This window comes from Schizophyllum commune, assembly GCF_000143185.2.
Source record: "Schizophyllum commune H4-8 unplaced genomic scaffold SCHCOscaffold_14, whole genome shotgun sequence".
Classification (NCBI taxonomy): domain Eukaryota; kingdom Fungi; phylum Basidiomycota; class Agaricomycetes; order Agaricales; family Schizophyllaceae; genus Schizophyllum; species Schizophyllum commune.
The window spans coordinates 1,122,424-1,142,370 of NW_026089551.1; the positions used below are offsets into that span (position 1 = coordinate 1,122,424).

General features: G+C 58.4%; 9 protein-coding genes across 9 annotated transcripts; 3 read left to right on the forward strand and 6 right to left on the reverse strand.

The window, feature by feature from the left end:
* Positions 1–806: 806 nt before the first annotated feature.
* Positions 807–1,467, forward strand: SCHCODRAFT_02643592 (uncharacterized protein). Its single transcript, XM_050346340.1, has 3 exons — positions 807–875; positions 927–1,016; positions 1,083–1,467. The coding sequence occupies exons 1-3, from the start codon at positions 851–853 to the stop codon at positions 1,286–1,288; spliced, it is 321 nt and encodes a 106-aa protein (XP_050197539.1). The 5' UTR covers positions 807–850; the 3' UTR covers positions 1,289–1,467.
* A 575-nt stretch (positions 1,468–2,042) lies between these two features.
* SCHCODRAFT_02593126 (SPX-domain-containing protein) lies at positions 2,043–3,698 on the reverse strand. Its single transcript, XM_003027354.3, has 7 exons — positions 3,620–3,698; positions 3,522–3,572; positions 3,071–3,474; positions 2,662–3,016; positions 2,580–2,604; positions 2,449–2,526; positions 2,043–2,223 (listed from the first exon to the last, which is right to left on the reverse strand). Exons 1-7 carry the CDS (start codon positions 3,628–3,630, stop codon positions 2,140–2,142), a joined length of 1,008 nt encoding a protein of 335 aa, XP_003027400.1. The 5' UTR covers positions 3,631–3,698; the 3' UTR covers positions 2,043–2,139.
* A 1,387-nt stretch (positions 3,699–5,085) lies between these two features.
* On the reverse strand, positions 5,086–5,658 carry SCHCODRAFT_01205905 (Isochorismatase hydrolase; the record flags this gene model as incomplete). Its single annotated transcript, XM_003027355.1, has 1 exon — positions 5,086–5,658. The coding sequence occupies one exon, from the start codon at positions 5,656–5,658 to the stop codon at positions 5,086–5,088; it is 573 nt and encodes a 190-aa protein (XP_003027401.1).
* On the reverse strand, positions 5,647–6,136 carry SCHCODRAFT_02643598 (uncharacterized protein). The gene has a single exon (XM_050346341.1). The coding sequence runs from the start codon at positions 6,035–6,037 to the stop codon at positions 5,765–5,767; it is 273 nt and encodes a 90-aa protein (XP_050197540.1). The 5' UTR covers positions 6,038–6,136; the 3' UTR covers positions 5,647–5,764.
* A 1,404-nt stretch (positions 6,137–7,540) lies between these two features.
* SCHCODRAFT_01175953 (uncharacterized protein) lies at positions 7,541–10,119 on the forward strand (the record flags this gene model as incomplete). The annotated part of the gene is made up of 11 exons (XM_003027176.2): positions 7,541–8,026; positions 8,196–8,241; positions 8,302–8,525; positions 8,586–8,605; positions 8,654–8,795; positions 8,886–9,309; positions 9,366–9,494; positions 9,563–9,582; positions 9,634–9,792; positions 9,836–9,947; positions 10,010–10,119. 11 exons carry the CDS (start codon positions 7,541–7,543, stop codon positions 10,117–10,119), a joined length of 1,872 nt encoding a protein of 623 aa, XP_003027222.1.
* A 495-nt stretch (positions 10,120–10,614) lies between these two features.
* SCHCODRAFT_02518886 (uncharacterized protein) lies at positions 10,615–10,941 on the forward strand (the record flags this gene model as incomplete). The annotated part of the gene is made up of 1 exon (XM_050343406.1): positions 10,615–10,941. A coding segment is annotated over one exon (327 nt), but the record flags the coding sequence as incomplete, so codon positions are not given.
* SCHCODRAFT_02556916 (uncharacterized protein) lies at positions 10,896–11,621 on the reverse strand (the record flags this gene model as incomplete). The annotated part of the gene is made up of 2 exons (XM_003027356.3): positions 10,896–11,212; positions 11,443–11,621. 2 exons carry the CDS (start codon positions 11,619–11,621, stop codon positions 10,942–10,944), a joined length of 450 nt encoding a protein of 149 aa, XP_003027402.1. The 3' UTR covers positions 10,896–10,941.
* A 1,177-nt stretch (positions 11,622–12,798) lies between these two features.
* Positions 12,799–13,395, reverse strand: SCHCODRAFT_02117093 (uncharacterized protein). The gene has a single exon (XM_050341846.1). The coding sequence runs from the start codon at positions 13,318–13,320 to the stop codon at positions 12,844–12,846; it is 477 nt and encodes a 158-aa protein (XP_050197542.1). The 5' UTR covers positions 13,321–13,395; the 3' UTR covers positions 12,799–12,843.
* Positions 13,396–16,557: 3,162 nt separating this feature from the next.
* Positions 16,558–19,039, reverse strand: SCHCODRAFT_02518553 (uncharacterized protein; the record flags this gene model as incomplete). Its single annotated transcript, XM_003027357.2, has 6 exons — positions 16,558–17,030; positions 17,078–17,298; positions 17,354–17,767; positions 17,820–17,964; positions 18,020–18,308; positions 18,359–19,039. 6 exons carry the CDS (start codon positions 19,037–19,039, stop codon positions 16,558–16,560), a joined length of 2,223 nt encoding a protein of 740 aa, XP_003027403.2.
* Between the last annotated feature and the right edge of the window lie 908 nt (positions 19,040–19,947).

Genomic DNA, 19,947 nt, shown 5'->3' on the forward strand with positions numbered 1-19,947 from the left:
GACGCTTTTTAGGCATCTTTGAGCGCTTGTCGAAGGCAAAAAATCCGCAAATCGACGTCGATTGCGCCGAGGCCCGCGCCTTGGGTTCTAGCTGAACGCCGCCGTTGGCGAGGGAGGAGGAGGGGGCGGTGCGAAGCGCCGCCATAGGTGTCAACATCCCGCGAGGTGCGTTCTAAACGTCGCTCATCCTCACCTTCTCTGACCCTTTTCCAATCATTTCCACGCGCATCACAAGTTCGAAAATGTCGCAAACTGACGTGAATTGTCCGGAGGTCCGCGCCTCAAGTTTCAGATGATTGACGCGACCTTCGGGGAGGGGGGAGGGCGTGGCGCGCAGCGCCGCCGGAGCCGCCAACATCACCCCGACCGCCCCCAGTGCTACCGCGACGCCATGGTGCGTCCCCCTCCCTCCCCCTCCCCCCTTTTCCTCATTTCCCCGCTTCCGTGTCTCCGCGTCGTCCTCCCCCCTCTCGTTTATGACACCGCCCCTTCCCCGTCTCTCTGTCGTCGCCACCCTTTTCGCTCTGCGAGCTCGTCGTATATCCCTTCTCCTCGCTAATCCCCTTCTGCAGACACCTCTACCTCCTCCCTAGCCTTGTCAACATTTTCAGTCGGCTCCTCCACGTCGCCTCAAGCGCTCCACTTCACCCCTCACTCAATGCTAAGGCCCTCCTTTCGCTGAAGCAACGTATCTTCGTCCGGCGAGCGACGGTAAGGGATGTTTATTGACCCTTTTCTCGACTTGACTCATGCGCTTTTTAGATCTCTTCAATCCAGATGTGCTCCCCCCTTCGCCCCTCTTCCCCCTCGCTGAACCGTGCCGCCCCCCACCCCCTTGGGCGTTGAGGCAATGTATCGCCGTCCGCCGAGCAAGGGTAAGCGATTCTTACTGACCTTTTTCTTGACTTTACTCATGTGCTTTTCAGGTCTCTCTCTCGCTCCCAATGCGTCCCCCCTCGCCATACCGCGTCGCTCATTAGGCGTTGAGGCAACGTATAGCCGTCCGCCGAGCGACGGTAAGGGATGTTTATTGACCTTTGTCTCGACTTAACTCATGCACTTTTCGGATTTTTTCGCTCCAGATGTGCTGCGACCTTCGCCCCTCTCCCCGTATGCGGTTTCCCTCTCATACCGACGTCGCCCCCCACCCCCTTGGGCGTTGAGGCAACGTATCGCCGTCCGGCGAGCGAGGCTAAGCGCTCCCTTGTCGAGGAGCGACCGCCTTTTCGGACCTTTTCTCAGTGTCCTCTCTTCCCTCGTGCCGTGCGACGTGCCCGGCGACGCTTGAGGCGTCCTGCGCACCCACGCGCACCCCATCCATTCTCGTCTCCAACTTGAACATGTCGCGCGTGCGCCCTCGGAGCCGACATCACGTGCGATGTTCGACTTTTGTGCGCTCGTTTTGGCTGACGATTGCTAGTGCATCTCCCTTCCGTATCGTCGTCGGTTCAGGGCGTTCATCTTGCGCATCTTCACTCGCACGCGTTGCACGGCCGCAGGGGGAACGGTAGTAATAGATCACTTTCTTGTCGTTATTAGGACCTTTCGCTGGGTAGTTGTATCCTATCTGTAATAGCTACGAGATGCAATGGAAAGCTACAGTTTCCTACGAAGAGAGAATGACGTGTGCTGGAAGACAACATATGCCTCGGGTCCTTGGCATCGTCGGTCAGGTACGTGCCGCACTCGTCGGCGACTCAAAGGCTCGTGAGCAGGACTGCGGGCGGGTAACTGCGCCACCAGCGGGCTCGTCGGCGAGTCTCTTCCCCGCACCTGCGCGTCGAAGGGCTGAGGAGGGAGTCCCTGCTGGAGGGGGGAGCATGTCTGGGGCTTTCAGAGGTGAAGGGGAGTGGTTTGTCGTGCAAGATGCCCGCTCAGCGCACTCGCACTTGTCGAACGCAGGACAGCAAAATGTTATTATGGATAAGCTACCGACTACGTACACTAGCGTACTAGGACGGGGGACCCGCGCGGTGTCGCAAGGGGCCCGTGCTCGGCTCGCTTCAGCGGGAGGGGGTATATAAGACGGGGGAGGTGAGCGAGGGCTTACCGTGTACCTCCCCTCCCCCTGTCATGCTCGCCGTCCACGCCCATCTCGCTCGTCGTCCACGCCCGCCGTCGTGCTGCCCGTCCGCGCCGTCACCGCTGGAGGGGGAGGTTATGCTGGGGGATGTCATGCTCGTGGAGGTCATGCTGGGGGAGATTATGCTGGGGGAGGTTATGCTGGAAGGAGAGGGTTAGTCACGTCAGTAGAGCACCGTAGATAGCACCCCCCACGCCCCCCGGACACGGGCCCCTTGAAGGGGAGACCGTGTCCGGGGGGCCCGCCAAAGGAGGGGTGGGCGCTAAACACCTATCAGATTTCATGCCGCTCCACCGCACTACCACATCACGTGAAACGAGCCAGCCACGACGACGCGATCAGCGCATTTCGCGCAGACGTCGTACAGGCGTTCTAGGGCGTCTTGCAGCTGGGGTGAACGGCTTCGCGTGATCGACGACGTCGTGCAGGTATCGCGGCAGTAGCTGTTGGAGCAGGTGAGCACGCAAGCGGACATGAAGACGCGACCCTTGCGCACCTCGCTATACGTAACCTTGTCGTACCTGCGCGAGGGGATCGGTTAGCAGCACGCCCTGAGCACGAGCAAACCGACGACGTACTTCTTCAGGATCTTGCGGAACCCAGAGTAGTTCACCTCGACGTAAGACTTCAGGCTCGTGAACGACGTATAGAGCGCGGTGATGCGCCGCTTGTAGAGCAGCCGCGTGTCGGTCGCGTAGTTGGAGCGCGAGTTCCATATCGTCTCGGACGCGGACCCCGCAGACGTGACGCTGTCCTTCAGGTTGACGATGCGGTTCGCGAGCGCGCGGGCCTTGCCTAGCGTGCCGGACTTGCCGGGGAGGGAGATGAGACTGTCCTCGAGGCCGCGGTCGTGGTCTTCGGAGGAGTGGCTGTAGCGGCGGGCATCAAACGGAGGGGACAAGGGTGCGTCTTCGGGTATCGCTTCTGTGGGGCCTGTGCGAGGGTAAGTTATGAATGAGAAGAGGTAGGGGATCGCGCGCCACGCACCGACGGTGACCGACAGGTTCGGCCTGCGATACGCGCCCGAGGTCGAGCGCCTCCTGCCCGTGCTCCGCGTGCGGCTGCGCACCGGGCTATCGTCGTCGTCCGACTCGTCCCCCTCGTACGCGTCGTCCGCGTAGTGATCGCCCTGGAGGCCTTCCTCGTCCTGCTGCTGCGCCATCTCCTCGAGCTCGGCGAGGTCGCGGAAGAGCTCCTGTTCCTGATGTTCGTAGAAGGCGACGATCTTGCGCAGCTCGCGGTCGAGGAGGGGGATGAAGAGATCGTCGGTGTGGGATGTGCGCTCGCCGACGAGGGACGTGCGCTCGTGCGCTTCGAGGTCATGATAGGACTGGTCGAGATCGTGCTGCTGCTTCTCCAGCTGGTAGATGAACTTCTTGAGGGTGTCGTAGCTGGAGGGAGGTAAGAAGAGACCCTTCTCTGAGCTTTGAGCACGCACGCAATGTACTCGTCCCACCACTCTGACACCGCGTTAAACTTCAAAGCAGAACTAGGGGCAGCGTCAGCGGCGAAGCGGTCAGAAGCTGACGAACGCACCTAAACTTCATTGTAGCTCCCCGCCGAGGCTAGATCACAGAGAATCTGGCCAGTATGTGGCAAGAGAGACCAAGCGGAGGTCCCTGGCTTCAGCAAGCGCTCGCAGAGTACGTCAAGAGGTCAAGTAGCAGGCGCCCAGGCGGACCGATTGCGCGCGCGCGTGGCTTTCCTCACGTGCAAGGCGCCTGCAGCCACCCACAATTGGGCCAACAGAGCCAGTTTCGGGAAGAAAAGGCGAGCGCAGCGTATGTTCAGAGCGACTTGAAAGCTTGTGAAATAATGTGTGGTTGAGCCATCTGTAAGCATCTCTAAGACATTGTGGACCGGTGAGGGAGATAGTATCATGGATGGGAAACTTGAACCGCTCACCAGGCAGGTCCTACGACCACGTCGAGGATTATGCCCGCGAACTTGGAAATGAGCTCTCAATTGACGCTGTGGCATCAAATGGTGCGATTTGTTATATTCTGCGGCCTTACCCAGAGGGCGCAACGTCCCGTAAGGCGTTCCGCGAAACTACGCCACAAATGTTCCTCGTGAAGCTGTAGACGCTCTGCCGAGTCAGCTGCCGGATCGTGAGTATCACAGAAAGAGCTAACGATGCGGAAGCAGGGTTGGAGTGCTTCTCAGTAAGGAAATTATGAAAGGAGAGATAATCCACACTCGGATAGGTATCAGACCTTCGAAAAGTTCTCATTGTGTCCTAAATGACGAGAAAGGCGATCTTTGGAGCAGGAAGGATGTTGTTGGAAAAAGAGGCGGTGAAGGAGAGGTCAGAGAGATATGGAATGTGGCATGTTTGAGACCGTCGCGAGATGAAGGCTGCGCTGAACCTGCGCGGAGTCGCGGGCGTACATCTTTCTCTGGAGGTCCTTCGACTTCGCCTCGTTCACAGTCGCTGTCCAGAGCCAACAACAGCCCGAAGACAAGTGCGAGATGGGGGGAGAAAGCAAGGAGCAAACATCTGCATGAAGACCCTGTCAAACCGTGACCGTGGCAGCTCTTCTTTCGAAGTTCGCTTCCTGTCACATGTTCGGAGCCGTGTCCGGTTGACTTTCGCGCCACCGAGAGCGGACATATCGATGAGGTCCCCCGCCCACGGGCTTCGCTCAGTCTCAGAATCTCAACTGAGTAGTCCAGACTGTAGATGGACGATCATCAACAACAAATTAGACGCGTCCTAAGGGATGGACGCCGCGCGAGCGCCATACGCATTATACACAAGGCTCCTGGTTTAGATCAATGCGGGTGGTGGCAGACGAGGAGAGCAGCGGAATAGTGTGCCGTATCTACGTGTACGTATGCACGTATAGTGCAGAGTGAGTGAGAGCAAGGACAGCATGGGCGAGGAGCAAAGCAAAGCCGACGACAAGTCATGCGGCAGCGGAAGAGTGGACGACGGCGAGTCTTCTGCGCAGACGGTGTCAGTTGAGGTCGATAGATAGACGAAGTACGACGCACCAGTATCACCTATCGGTGAAGATCGCCTCCAGGTCTTCCAGATCAAACACCGACACCCCGATCTCCTCCAGCTCGTTCTCCACCTGCGTCTCCAGCCGCGACGCCTCCAGGGTACCTCCCCCATACAGCGCCTCCGGCCTATGATACGCCGCATGCGCCCCGCGCACGAGGATCACCTCGTTCCCCCGCGCCACCGCCGCCCGACACGTCGCCGCGACCGCGTAGTCGCTCAGCAGGCCCGCGACGACGAGCTCCGCGCGATGCGGGACGAGCGCGCCGAGCGGCGTGCCCGCGAACGCGTTGTTCTTCGCCTTGTCGAGCACGCGCTCGCCGGGCGCGACGTCGAGGACGAGCTCGTGCCCGGGCGACCCTGGCGCGTCGGGCTCGCCCGCGTCGCCGGAGTTGCGCACGTGGACGATGAGCGGGGGTGGGGCGGCGGCGCGCGCGGCGGCGAGGACGCGGGCGAGGTTTTCGCGCATGGCGCGTGCGGCGGGGACGCCCTCTGGGGGGTCGGCGAGGAGCGCGGCCTGCGCGTCGAGGATGAGGAGTACGCGGTGGGGTTCGGGGCGGGGTTGCATGGTGGCGCTAATGTGGTGGTGGTGGTGGAAGAGGAGGACGGGATGGTGATCGTTGAGGTAGGAAACAGCGTGGCCGGGATGAGTATGCGAGGTCGTAGCGGGATCTTCAAAACGCGCCGTATCGTGTATGACGGCCGGGAAAAGCGAGCAGCAAAGTCAGAGCGATCGTAGCGGACGCGGACAAGTCTCCCCAGCTCCCAAAAACGAGGTCGATGTTGGGGATCGCCTGCACTCGGGCGATCGGGGCGCCTGCTCTGGGTCGATCGGGCGGAGTCGGGCGGGCGCGCCTCGAGGCGGCGGGTGGGTGGTGGGCACGGGCAGGGCAGGCGGGACGTCTGCAACCGCGCGGCGGTGTAACTTTATAGGCGCCGCATGTCATATATACATCAGCGGGGCATCAGCGGGATCAGCGCGTGGCGAATGCCGGTGCGGGGGCTGACCGTGTGTGGATTGGCGGCCTTCGAGCGCGTGGCGGCGACGAGACTTTGCAGGGGGCACGAGGGAGGCGTGGTGAACAAGAAGTAGACAGAAGAGAGCGGCAAGAGGGCAGGAAGGATAGGAGGAAGTGCAGAAGGTGCCGATGCTTACACCCACTCCGCGCCACCCGTCGGCGCACGGTTTATGCAGCTGGCGGCGTTGCCAATCGTGTATCGTCCATGACGCGTGTCATGCTTCGCGGAGGCAGATCTGCTTTTGTATGTGAATAGATAGTGCTATACGTGGGTGATGTAGAGCGTATACCGCGTACATACCGTGTGTATACATAACCTTCGAGTACGAGACAGTACATACAGCAGTACGTACCGTAACGTATGCGCCTCAAATACTGGTGCGGGGCCGTCGACGAGGCGCGGCACTGTCCGCCCGCACCTCTCGTTGGTCGCATTCTTCTCCCCGTCGTCCATGCCTAGATCGCGGCGATTTGCGCCGCCCCTGAATGGATGTATGGTCAGCATGACGAGGAAACGCAGACGCACAAGGTCCGCCAACAGACGCCGCGCGCTTGCGGTCCCAATGAGGGAGGCAAGTAACGAGAGATCGGTTGAGGGGGCGGCGGCGGGAAGCTTGGCGGGATGTGCTATCGCACGGCGCATTGAGCGTTGGCTATCGATCGAGCATCGATGTGCGGATTGACGTGGTTGTCGGACCGGTGAGGGCGCGTGGAGGTGAAGACGGCATATCAGCCCACGGCGCTGGTGAGAGTGCTGGAGGTACACGTCAACACGGAAGTTCGGTGGTAGACAGAGGCGCAACTGACCGAGAAGGAGCCGGAGAGGAAGAGGCGCGTGAGCGACTGGGACAGCGATTGACCTGCAAAGGAAGTTCAATGCTTGAGAGTTGGGAATGCAGATCGACGACGACAGATAGCCAGTCAAGCGTCCAGCTTTCAAACGGTTCAATCCGGACCTGAGAGAATGCGAATATAGCTGAGTTCAGGGTGTATTACGACCCTGGTCCTACTTGGCGCGACGCGGCTGCGAGCTGCCATGAGGTGTGTCCTTAGCACGACTTGAGGAATAGTGTAAATCGCCGCTTCGTGAACACGGCGAAATGGCTTGCAGACTTTCTGGCCTTCAGGAAAGATTCGAGCAAGTCGAGGTCAATGCGAGGTCGTCGAAGTGTTGTATTTTTGCATGAGGGAAGAGGACAAGATGTCTGGTCGCCATGGCGGCGCAGGCACCGGCAAAGTCCGCGGATCAAAAGTCATTGAAGCCCGGAAATCGGACAAAGGCAGTGCTTGGGCCGAGACGTGCCGAGCCGTCCTGACCGCCATGAACGTCGCGGACCCGACGCGCTCTACGACTTGTCCGCAACCCATCCCTCGCTCCTCGCCAACCCGCTGCCGCCGCCCCCTCCGCCTCCCGCTCCGCCCGCGCCCGCCATGTTCGCGACGGTCAACTCCTTCCAGCCGTACCTGCGCAACCTGACGTGGGCCTCGCTCGTCTGCAGCGCGTGCGTGCTCGGCGCGTCGCTCGTGTCGCAGGGCATACAGTCCTTCTTCCTCGCCCCCGTCGCCGGCTTCTTCACCCTTCTCTTCCACTTCACTGTCATCATCATGCAGTGGCGAGACGTTCGCTCGCGCGCGTACTCCAAGTACTCCACCCTCACCGCGCTCGTCATCGCCTACCTCCTCGCCGCCCTCTGGGCCGCCGCCTTCGCCGTCATCGGCTGGCTGTTTGTCTTCAACGACTACTACGAGGACTACTGGCACAACGTGTACATGGGCCTCGCGATCGCGCAGCTCGTACTCGCCGCGGTGGAGGACGTGCTCATGTGGATGATCGCTGCGCGCGCGACAATCGAGCGACAGCACGGAGTGACGCGCTACAAGGCCGTCATGGAGACTTCGAGCATTTTTGATGAGGATGTATGAGGTGCGTGCGCTGTCCTTCGCTCGGGTTCCCCTCGCTGACCTTCGACCTCACAGATGCGAAAGGGAAGTGTCCCAGTCGTGGATGATAGACATCAAAGCACCTGTTTCAGCACCACACTCATGGACCCGTGCGCCTCCCCCACCCCATCATGGACGCAAGTAGATCATGGCTCCCCCCAATGTACTATCATTATTTGCTATCCTCGGTCGTACGTCCTTACTCATACTGTGCCCTTAATGGGATATTATTCGGTCGTTTGCAATCATAGTCGCTCGCTCTACTGTTCACTCTGTCGGATGCACGTCAACATCACACTCAATATCCGACATCACTGGCCTCACCTTAAATGCTGTTGGCGACGGTCGTCGGCATCAACGGGTTCGAGCGGAGGCATACCTGTTCTCCCTAGGTCACTTTGATCGGCTAAGCGACCAGAAGGAAGCTTCGCATCTGGAAACGCAGCAAGCCGCGTCGCGCTCGCGCTCCATCACCGTATGTACAGTACACCAGCGTACGCGTCTGCTCTGACCGCAGCTCCATTTCACGTCGTAGCCCGCGTCCTTGCAGTTCACGTCGATCCCGAATTCTTTCTGCTCGTGTTGTATCCCGCGTCCTTGCAGTTCACGAACACACATTTCGAGCTCCACATCGAGCGTCGTCTGGCTAGTTCGAAACACATCGTCCGGCTCGCCATCCTGTCGCCTCCTTGCTTTACATTCGATTCAACACGCAGCACTTCAACTCGACGTGTTCCTGATGCAGGTGCGTGTGTGTGCTTCGCCTTTTTAGTACTTTGTCGTCTCTTCGAGCTCGTGTAAAGACGCACCATGGCTGACTGACATTCTTTGCCAGACGTTGGGGTCCTTCTCTGCCAGACGTGAGGTGATTCGTTCGCCAGACGTCGGCGTCCTTCGTTCGCTCGACGTTGAGGTCCTTTGTCAGCCAGACGGTGAGGCCCTTCGCTCGCCCGACGTTGGAGTCCTTGGTCCGCTAGACATTGGGGTCCTTCGTCCGCCGGACGTTGGGGTCCTTCGTTCGCCCGGCTGCCCTTCAGGAATTCTACTCTCGCTACGTCAGCGCAGGGCTCTCCAACCGAGTCCTCTACCTTGTCCGACCGAGCCGTCCACCTTCTTCGACCGAGTCATCCACCTTCTCCAACTGAGTCCTCCACCTGGGATCGAATCCGCGCGTACTCATCCAGGTATCTCGGCCGTCGAGTCAGTGTCTGGTATGTCCGTCGCGTCAGCGTCTGGTATGTCGGTCGAGCCAGCGTATGGTACGTCGATCTCGCGATCGTGGTTTTCGGCTTCTAACATGCTCATCGCCCTACAGGCTTTCCGCGCGCAGGGAAGGATAGAGGTATGCTTCGCTACATATTAATCGATTATGTGCGATGCGCTGGTCCTTCCCTTGCGAGTGGGGGCGGGCTGCTGCGCTCCCGCGCCGTCGTCGCTCTGACCAGTGACCATGCGTCAGGGAGGAGCTAGATGCGTAGTGCGTCCAGAACCCTCGAATCAACGGTGTGTCAGACAATTTGGTGCTTGATATGGTCAGCGGACTGGACTGAACTGGATTACCTGCTCGTCTGGTTGGCGGGCAGAGGAGGGAGCGCGGGGCTTTGCGAGGACCGGCGTCGGCTGACGGAGAGGAACGCCAGATGCGTCGGCTGCCAGAGCGTCGTAGAGAAGCGCCGGCTGCCGGAGAGGAGCGCCAGATGCGTTGGCTGCCGGAGAGGAGGGTAGCAGCCGACGGCTGCCAGGTTAGTATCGCAGGACCGTCAACTCACCGATCGCACCGAGCAGGAGACGGCGCTTCTGCTAGCGGTGGTTCGAAAGCCCTTGATCTGGTCCATGGAAGCCTTTGAGCTGCTCCGTGACGGCGCATGTGCCGGGCGTGCCAGAGCGGGTCAGAAAGGTGAGTCTTTCCCAGTCGAGGGAGGGGAGATGCGAGCGAGACGCTGACAAGAGCTTCCATAGCTGACGCCGGTCACACTGTCGCGCGCGAAGTGCGGTACCCTACTAGGGTTGTGGATGCGACGTTACAAGCGTGGCTGGACAGCTTCAAGCCGGTCGCGGGTGGTGCGTAAGATGTGGCCCTGCACCATAGTCTGGGTGTATATCTAGTTATACCCAGTAATCAAAGGGGGGTGTATTACAATATACCCAGTGTTTACTGACCAGTAGCCATAGGCCGTATCTTGATATCTACCCAAATGTAAATACCTGGGTTTACCTTGGGTTCCCTCACGATTCTGGCTTTTCGTAGGTGAGAAAGCAGGTATATTGAAGCTATATACTACAAATACGAAGCGAACCTACCATCATAAGCCTCGAGGCACAACGCGACGCGACGACCGCGACAGCTAGGCACGGGGTAGCGCGTCGACAGGTCGTGCTCGTGCCCGCGCAATGCCCGCTGTGCTCGGCTACGCGCCCGCCGCGATCAACAACCGCCGCGAAACACGGCGCGACGCCCAGGGGGTTCGCCGGTGACGACAGGTGCCCTCCTGTCATCGTCGGTACCCGCTGATCGTCGCGCCGCACGACCCGCTGGCCACAAAAAAGCCCGCGCTTCCTCCGTAGCGCCTCTCGGGCCGTCTCTCCGTACTCGCGCATCGCGCCGCCGGCTGCCGCCCCGCCCCGTCCTGGTCCCTCCCATCAGCGCTGCGCTATCGTGCTTGGTGCACAAAGCGTGCGTGAGTACCGGCACGCCCTCCGCACCCTGCGCCGTCGCATTACCATCGCAGCCTCGCACGAGTGCAGCCCACTCGCCAGTGAGCCGCGCCCATCAACTCGTCGTGACAGGCTGCATTGCCGGGCTCATCGCGGCCTCTCCCTGCCCGCGCGGAATGTCCCGCCCCGCCCGATGTCGCCGTTGTTTCCCCAGTCCAAACAGCGATCCCTGCTGATCATCTCCGCAGCGACGGACGTCTCAGCCCCTCGCGGCCGATGTTGCGCGAGGCATCGCGCGCGTCGTCGCTGACACCGATGACACTGATGGCGACACGTCGTGCAGAGTTGCATGCGTGGGCGCCGTCGAGGCATCGCGCACACGAGACGGCGGCTGCCCTAGGCGGGAGGCCGATCGTGTCCATATTGACGTGAGGGACGAGGTCGGCGGTCATATACGCGTACGCGATCGGGAGGGGAAGGGGAGTAGGCTGTTTGGGGACGGTTCGGCTGTCGCAGCGATGATGAACTTCATGATGAGCGCACGGACTTGCCGTATACGCGTGACAGACGGTAATGGTGGTGGGGGCCGAGATGCGTTTCAAACGCGCTGGAGTCGATGGGAGGAGTAATGAAGAAGGGGGAGGAAAGATGTAAAGGGACGGGGGCCGGCATGGGCGAAAGTCAACATAAAACTTGGTAAGTGACGATGCATGGTCTTCAGAGGTCGTGTCACATACCTAGGGCCCAGAATGCATTCCATGTTCCCTTCTACTTCGATTTTGATGCATTTGAGGCGAAGGAGGGCGACCGGCAACGAGGCGGGGAGGCGGGCAGTGGTCGCAAGAGTCAAGAAAGTGTGTGACATCACGTCACACGCCCATCTCTTGGCTTGATGATCATCGACTCGGAGACGCATAGCATGGAGTTCTGAGGATTATAAGGCTTGGTAAACTGCTTCAGTACTCCTTAGTAGTATATGATCCGTCTCAGACATTGACCTTATTGCCCCCCGAGCGGTGGACCACTTGCCGGGATGCCGGGTCATGAGCGCGCGCGCCACTTTCGTGATCTTTCGTCCCATATCTATTGTTTGACATGAATCATTGAGCTTAATTTTGTAGAACCATACATTGGACACAATTATCAAGCTGCTCAGAAGTTTTCAAGCTTCTACCATATCTGAGTGGACAGCAATACACGAAGGAGTGTCCTCGAGTTGCTTCATGAATCTCGAGGTCGAACTGTCCCTTTCAAGTGCTTTCCGACGCCCTCGATCCCATTTCCGCTCACTGTAAGTATCTCAGCCCTGGTTCGAGCCCGGAAGTCACTTTAAGAAGCTTCGCTCTGTTCATCCCGGCCAGTCCGCGGACCTGAATATGTCCCCTTGGACCCCTGAACGTCGCCGACGACAACGACGAGCCTCTTTCGGGGGTCGGACCGGTCATCCGGAGGTCGCCGATCACAGCGTTCCGGGCAAGAACAGCTGCAATTGCGGGCTCCCGAAGACCACTGACAGCACGAGAAGTTCTGTACTGTGTAATATACATGTGGAATCGCCCACATATGAAGCTAGGCGTTCTTTGAGGCCCGTTGAAAGGTCGAAATCTGCCTTCCTCTCTTCGAAGTCCTTTATCGGCCTCGGACACGCTACTCCCAACGTTGTCAGCACCCCAGCGACACAAGACATAACTGGCTTGCTCTGGATACATGGTAGAATACGATTATGACTGTCTGACTTGGCCCTCTCTGTCCGAATACTCGTGTAAACACCCTAGCACTGTGTGTTTGTTTCGATGTTCAGATGCACTGGCAGAGAGACTACGGTACAGAGGTATCATCTACAGGATAAGGACAAGCTGTATGCACTTACGCAGGAGCAGTGCCGGAGTGCACGTCGAGCGCGTACAGCCACCGCATGAGAAAGTGATCGGTGGGCGCTTTGGGATTTTCGGGTGCCCCGATGATTGCGAGTCATTGGCGCGACGCCCTTGGCTGCATGTGGGGAAGGGGGTGGTATCCCGAACCCACGGAGGGGTTCAACGGAGATAGGGGGTCAAGATCGCGGGTGCGAGAATCCTGGTCAGTGCTGGGCGCACACGAGTGCGTTCGAACGCACGATGGCTAGGGCGCGCATTATATCAGAGATAGGAATTGATGAAGCAGGGAGGGGGAAAGGAGGAAGGGGGGAGGAGGCGAGAGGGGGAATGATTGTCGGCTCTATTCCATGCGATCACCAATGCGCGCCGCGGGCTGTGATCAGCCCGTTGTGGGTCGATTATCCATGTCCGTTCAATGCATACAATGTGTGTACAACAAGGAGGGGTGTCCTTGGCTGACGCGCACGGAGGAGGGAGAACGAAAGCAACCGCGGCCGCGAAGTTTTTGATCGGCCACGTGTTGTTGTGAACGCGCGTCGTGCTGCAGCGCGCCCGAGCGAGAGGCGAGAAACTAGGCAGGACGGAAGTGAGTGAAGGGCAAGGGCAGCGCATAGCGGCAGGAGGGGAGCGGTCATGATCGAGGCCGACGACGGCGGGAGGTGGGAGGCGGCGGCGACGGCAGCGGCGAATTCGGCGCGCCCGCGTGCACGGCGCGGAGAATTTCCCCATCAACCGCATCCCGCGCGGAAGCGCGGATCGGCGCGGCGAGGGCGACCTGCCCGATGGGGGCGGCCGCGTGTGGGGAGGCCTGGCCTGCCCGATGCAGCGAGAAGGACTGCCATCAACAGCCATCAACCCAAATATTGTCGTCACACGTTCTGAATGCCATCAAAAGGGATTCACACCCGGTTTTATTGCTGGATAATATAGGGGGAAATATTTGAATGTAGGTTGGGGGAACAACGAGATATGCCCTATAGTCACTGGTCAGTAATGATAGGGGATAATGTAATACACCCCCCTATAGGCATAGGGTATATCAAGATATTCCTAGGGACAGACCTCGGCCCTGCGCATCAGTCGATTGGGATGGGTGCTCATGGTCGTCGTTAGCTTCTTGGGCTGAGGGGTACTACGAGGAAGATGTCGCGCGCCGATCGAGCGGCGCAGATGTCAGCGATTCGACTGTTTTCTCCTCGTGCGTACTCGACGTTGCGGGCGTGCGCGGGGTGCTAATGCGAGTTTGGACGAACAAGAAAGGGTGAGGCGGAGGTCAGGGAACACGAAAGGCGCGGCGAGAGCGAAAGCAGACGTAGTGGTGAGCGGAGGGCAAGTAACGTGCTGACCATTGGCTGACGACTATACGACTATACAGAAGCTGCTCGACGCCCTCTCGATGGAAGTAGCCTCGTTATTGGCGACCGGGTGATGAGCCACAAACGCTCACAGTACGTGTCTCGTGGAACCTCCTTTGCTCGCCTGTTACGCTTACATATATCATGTCATCCGTCGCTTATCCGGAATCCATGTCAGCTAATCTGCCTCGCAGACTGTTTCCCCCAAGCCGTCTCGCCTTCTTTTCATGCTGTTGGACTGCCCGAGGGCTTCGACTTGGAGTGATTCGCCGTGTATCATCCTCACGGTACGCGCGCATCTATCGCATAAGCCTCCACGTTGGCTGACGACGGATCTCAGGCGGCGCAGATACGACGATCGCCTTCATGCACACCCTCTGCAGCTTCATGTTCATGGGCCCGGAGGCTCACGCGAAGGCGCGGGCCGAAACTCAATGCAGTCGGGGAATAGGCCGACTACCGTAATCCAGGAACGTGAACACCTTCCATCGCGCTCGTGCGCATGCGGTATTGCTGACCGGTGTGCCCCGTCGTCTGACGGAGGATGTCGCATATGGCTGGTCCTTCTTCCCAAGGGTTCCCTGGTTGTGACGAACATATGGTGCGTGTGTGATCACGACAGTGGAAGACTGAAGTGGAGTATAGGATGTTGTTGCATGACACAAGACGTACGACCACCCGCGCGATTTCGCGCGAGGAGATTTCTCAAGAGTGAGGGTCGTATATCTGGAGAAAGATTCGCCCACCATTTGCTTTGGTGAGCCTTCGTGCTCGCTTGTCGTACGCGCACTCACATTTCCCTTGTCAAGGCGCCGCATCTGTCCAGGTAAGACAGCCATACAATCCCTCCACTTGACGCTGATACTTTGGTCGGCGAAGAGCATGCTGGCGCCTCGTTCTTCTTCGCGTACGCAGTGTGCTTGTCTGTCTTCGGCACTCGGAAGTGGAAGGAGAGTAGCGTCGAGGTTGACCCTATCGAGTGCCAGACGTCAGAGATTGCACGGTACGTATCACGCAACCTTGCGGCGTGGAACGAGGTGTGACTGACGAGCTTCGCAGATTTGTGTGGATATCCAAGTGTGTCGTAGAGGTCGAAGCAAATGGCGACGTTGATTCAAAGAGATAGATACGCGTAACAACGAATGTACCTCAATCTGCGTCAGAAGGCAACCTATCCTCATCGTGTCCCCCGTCCGACCGCTCTCTATATCGAGATGCGCCGCATCCTCGGAGAGGTAAGGGCAGGTACGTGCCCGCGTCCGATTTCGACACCCTTACAACTCCGCCCCGCTCGTGTGCATCTCTGCTTGACCGCCATGAACCAGGCCGTGCGACGACCACGACTACTGATACGCCTGTCGGCCGAAAAACGCGGAAAACATACATGAACAGGCGATTACCTCGTCGCATCAGTCTGGATTGTATGGGCGGATCCGTATATACTGCATTGACGTCGTGACTGTACAACGGGCGCGTCAAGGGTTACGAGACCTGCTTGCCAGGCTCGTCTTAAAGCCTTGGAATTCATCACTTGCTGACGTCCAAGCGGCTCCTTCCTAATTGGGAACGGGCATTTGCCGCGGTCGACTTTGTCCCCTTCCTCTGCGTCTGTTCCATTCTAGAAAAATCGTGATTGCTCTGGTATAGCTGATGAACAGGAAAATGTATCTGTAGCGAGGAAAATGCATGGCGTAGTACGAATTTGAGGTGGCTGGGCGCACGTGCGCAGTTGATGGCGATCTCGTTGCACAGCCACAACACGTCGTCGACGCGTTCCGACCTTTTCTATTCCAAGCAAGTATGTAAGTGCTCCCATTGACCTTGGTATGTCAAAGACATATCATGCCTAGACGGTCTGCGATGTAAGAAGGTCGGGTTAAGTGTAAGCTGTCAATGAAATTTGGGAATGGCCGTGCTCGAGGGATGGTGATGAATTTCCCACGGTCGCGGTTATCTCCGAATGGATAAAATTCGAACATTTGCCTGCCTTTAGTCTGAGAACCGCAAACCGTCTTTGTTGGCGGTACTTGTCTGAGTATGAATGATCAGTTGTATATGCGCGCGCACTCCAGAGATGACGAGCCCCTGCCTGCGTTGCCCATTGACGTTACATACGATGCGGAAAACTTACAACGCTATCGGCCTCGTGCTGTACCTTGGGTGCATGTGAGGCGCACCGCGGACAGTGCTTACAAGTTGCGAGAGAAGACGCCTGGTAAGTTAGAGTCGACCTTGCGCCGCCCGCTCCACGTCCCGTAACATAACGCTCGACTCATAAGGGGTCCTTCTAAAACATTTGTGCTACGCAGCGACAATGATTGCTTATACCGACTTCTATGGCATCTCCTGTTGATTTGCCACAGATCGCACGCGATGCATGCGAGAGATCGTCGATCTCATTGAAATCTGTCGGCTGGTCGTCGTGCGAGCTTACGCTGACTATAGCTGGCGTTCCGCCAGTTACATACGAAGTCCATGTGCCCATCGGCGCTAAGCGCCATCGCGATGTCTTATGGAAGGGTATATTCTATGCTAAACAGTCCTGATTCGCAAGAATGTATGCTCATATGAAGAGTTCCGATGTGCTAGGTATTACATTGTGAGAAAAAAACAAGATGAATTACTCCAAGTCCGTCAGGTCGCTGTCGCTATCCGAATCTGCTCCCGCTTCCGACTCAGAATCCGAGGGTGCGAACTGCTTGATGACTTCGTCGACATGCTTCGTCCTCAGGTCGTCCGTGAGTCCGCGGACGTCCAGAGGAGGTCCAGGGTCATCCCATCGGTCGCCTTCCAGGATGTACTCGCGTCCGGGAACTTTCGGCCTAGAGTCGCCCGGGTATGTGGTCTTGCACGCAAGCAGGATGGTTGTCGCTACAGTGTACGCAAGTCGGTCGAATGCCGTTCCTTCCTCGGCCCAAGTGTCAGAACGCAACCGCTCGGTCATGGTGTACTCGGCCATGCGCTCCGCGTTTCTGGCCTTCGTCTCCTTGTCGTCCTCTCCGGTCAGCGTCTCGGGCGCGTCAGCCTTCTTGATGTAGTCCTTGGGCCTAACGAGCATCAGCGCCATGGCTATCATCGGCTTCCGGTAGAAGACTGTATGTGATTCAGTGAATGTTGCCCAGAGTACACATTCGACAGACCTTGTCCATTCGCCGCTCGTATCGGCAGTGCGGCGGCCATCGAAATGAGCATTAACTGAACGCCGCAGTTGTGGTTGTGGTTCGTCACACCGTCCTTAGCGATCTGCACTCGCCGCGATACTTCCATGCGATGGAGATCTTCATATGTGAAGTAGTGTTTGCCGGCTGCAGCGGTGGGGACAGGCGTGAAGGCACCATGGACAGTTCCCGCCGGTTGGTAGCTGCAAAAGCGTCATTACATGTCTGTATCCCCCGACATGACGGCAAGGCACTTACTATTTCATACCTGGCCTCAATTCGACGATGCAGCCGTCGACTTTCCAGTCTGGCGTCTTGCCGTCGTCCGTCTTCGGCGGCTCGAGGGTATCTGTACTCGCCGCTTCAATGAGATCTAACACTCGATTGATGAGTTGTCCGTGTATCCGTCGACGCTCGCGTCTGGTATCGCCCGGCTTCGGCTTCGGCATGTTGGTGGCGACGAAGATGAACCATTCTTTCATCCCTCCTCCACGAATCTCCGCCGAAGTCGCCATACCGCTGGCGTCAATGTGACCGAATGTAAGGAAGCCAGCGGTGTGCAGCAAAAACCAGTCCAAGGTTTTCATGATGTCGGCCGCGATATCGAAATGTCCGCTGTACTTGTTCCCGGGCGTCGAGGAGATGCACTCGATGACGTTGTCGGCGAGTCGTCTAGTATGATATATCAAGCACAAATGGGAGCGAAGCGAGTGTCAGGACTCACTCGGTGACCGTGTCGCGTTGCGGGAACCCGCAAGTCAAATCGAGGATGCAGCGAACCTTGTCCGGCATGTTCAACCAGGTGTGAAAGTCGAGGAGAGTTGCGGTGACGTATGGCGCCATCGAATGCTTTTCTCTGCGAGGCGCGTCTACAGCCATCCTTGTGGTTAGCGCATACGGCAAGCAAACGATCAAGTATCGTACCTTGAAAATCGCGCGGCGTGAGCAGGTTAGCGCCTACGATCCCGTCTGCACGGTCCGTAGACCAGGTGAGGGGGTTCATGAAAGGGTCGTCGTTGATGGATGTGCCGGCGGACGCGTAAGTGAGAGAGTCCGGGAAGTTATCGAAGACGAGCGGTCTCCCGTGAGCAGCGCAATCCGTTATCAGGTCGAAAGCAGCTTTCCGCGTTGTGAACGTTGCATGAACGCAAAGGTCTGGGCGATCTCGCGAGCTTTTGAAGGTCCGGGCGACGGTCTTCACGTAAGTGTGGTCCTGAGAGGTGTTGATGTGGAAATCGGTGGATAATGTTCAAGACGACGCACCCATTTCAATTTGTTTCTGCCGCGCTTCCCTCTACGAACGTCGGGTACGAAAGGAGTAGTCGTTATCAAGCCCGTAGGCCAGTGAACAGTAGGCGCGTCGGGCAGCCGAGGAACATACTGGCTGATATCCCGTCCTTGCGGCCCGAATCTCTTCCACCCTACGTTGAACGAGCCGACGCCCTCCTTATTTCCTGGGTCAACCGTGGAGGCATGCTTGTTGTTGATTGCGCCCTCGCGCAGGGTGATGTCGCGGTCGCGCTTGTTGAGGGCCTCCTCCCGATTGTTCATGTCGCACTCCGTCTTGGCGGCGGCTTCTTCCCTCTTGTCGAGCCCTTCATGGCGCTGGAAGGCGGCCTCCTCACGCGTCTCTAGTGCCTCCCGGCGCTTTTCGAGGGTCTCATCGCGCATGCAGATGTCGCGCTCACGTATGGTGGCAGCTTCCTCCCGCGCGGCTACGGTTGTCTGACGCTGCTGGAGGGCGTACTCGCGCGTGCATATGTCAACCTCGCGCCCGCTGACGGCTTCTTCTCGCGCAGCGACAAGCTCCTCACGTTTGATGAGGGCGTCTTCGCGGGAGCTGACATCGATCTCACGCGCGACAATCGCTTGCTCTCTCTCGCCGATCCCTTCCTGGCGCACGTCGAGGGCGTCCTCGCGAACGCAGGCGCTGACGTCGCGCATGGCGGTAGCCTTCTCTCTCTCGGCGAGGGCTTCCTGACGCTTGTTCAGGTCATTCAGTCGCGTGTCGATGTCGACTTCGCGCCTGTTGGCAGCGTTCTCTCGCTCGGAGACGGCTTCCTGGCGCTTCTCGAGTTCAGCCTCTCGAACGCTAATGTCCACCTCGCGCTGCATGACGACAGCCCCGCGCTTGATGATGTCGACGTCGCGAGCTGCGGCCGCTTCCTCCCGGATGTTGAGAGTGTTCTCCCGCGTGACGGCGGCCTTGACTTGCTCGTCAAGGTGCTGGAAGGTTGCTTTCTCCAGCTCGCGCAGCTCGTCTCTGTGGATCCCGGCGTCGATGTCGTTGGTGTTGGTCGCGGCGTCGCAGTAAGTGACGGAGGTTGGCGACGCAGGTGGCCTACAGTCCACTGGGAAGGACCGGGAGGGTGAGGGTTGCTCGACCGTGGAGGGGACTGCGCGATTGGAGCGTGTAGTCGTGGGACATGGACAAGACGTAGATATAGTAGTTGAAGATGGAGGAGCGCTCTCAGAGCGGACGACGCCGCGGTAACTCGGACGGTGTCGTGGACCTGAGTATAAGGCAATCGTCGAATCGGCAAGATTAGAAGTCAAAGTCTATACGGTGCGGGCAGGATTGGCGTACCAGGTACAACTGTGTCATTTCTCGACGACCGGATAGAGGTAACTTCCTCGACCGTGCGACCCGCGTTGCTGACGGAGTAGCGCGATTGGGCAGATGCGAGATTGCCAGCCGGAGTAATGTTCCTCTCGCCGTCAGTGTCTGTATTGTGAATCGTCTTATGATAAGTCTTCTTGTGCGTGAGTTAGAATCTGTTCCACTTACCATGTTGCTGTACGTCTTCGCTATCCCCGTTAGCCATGTCGACGTCTTCCGAGGATGTAGGCGC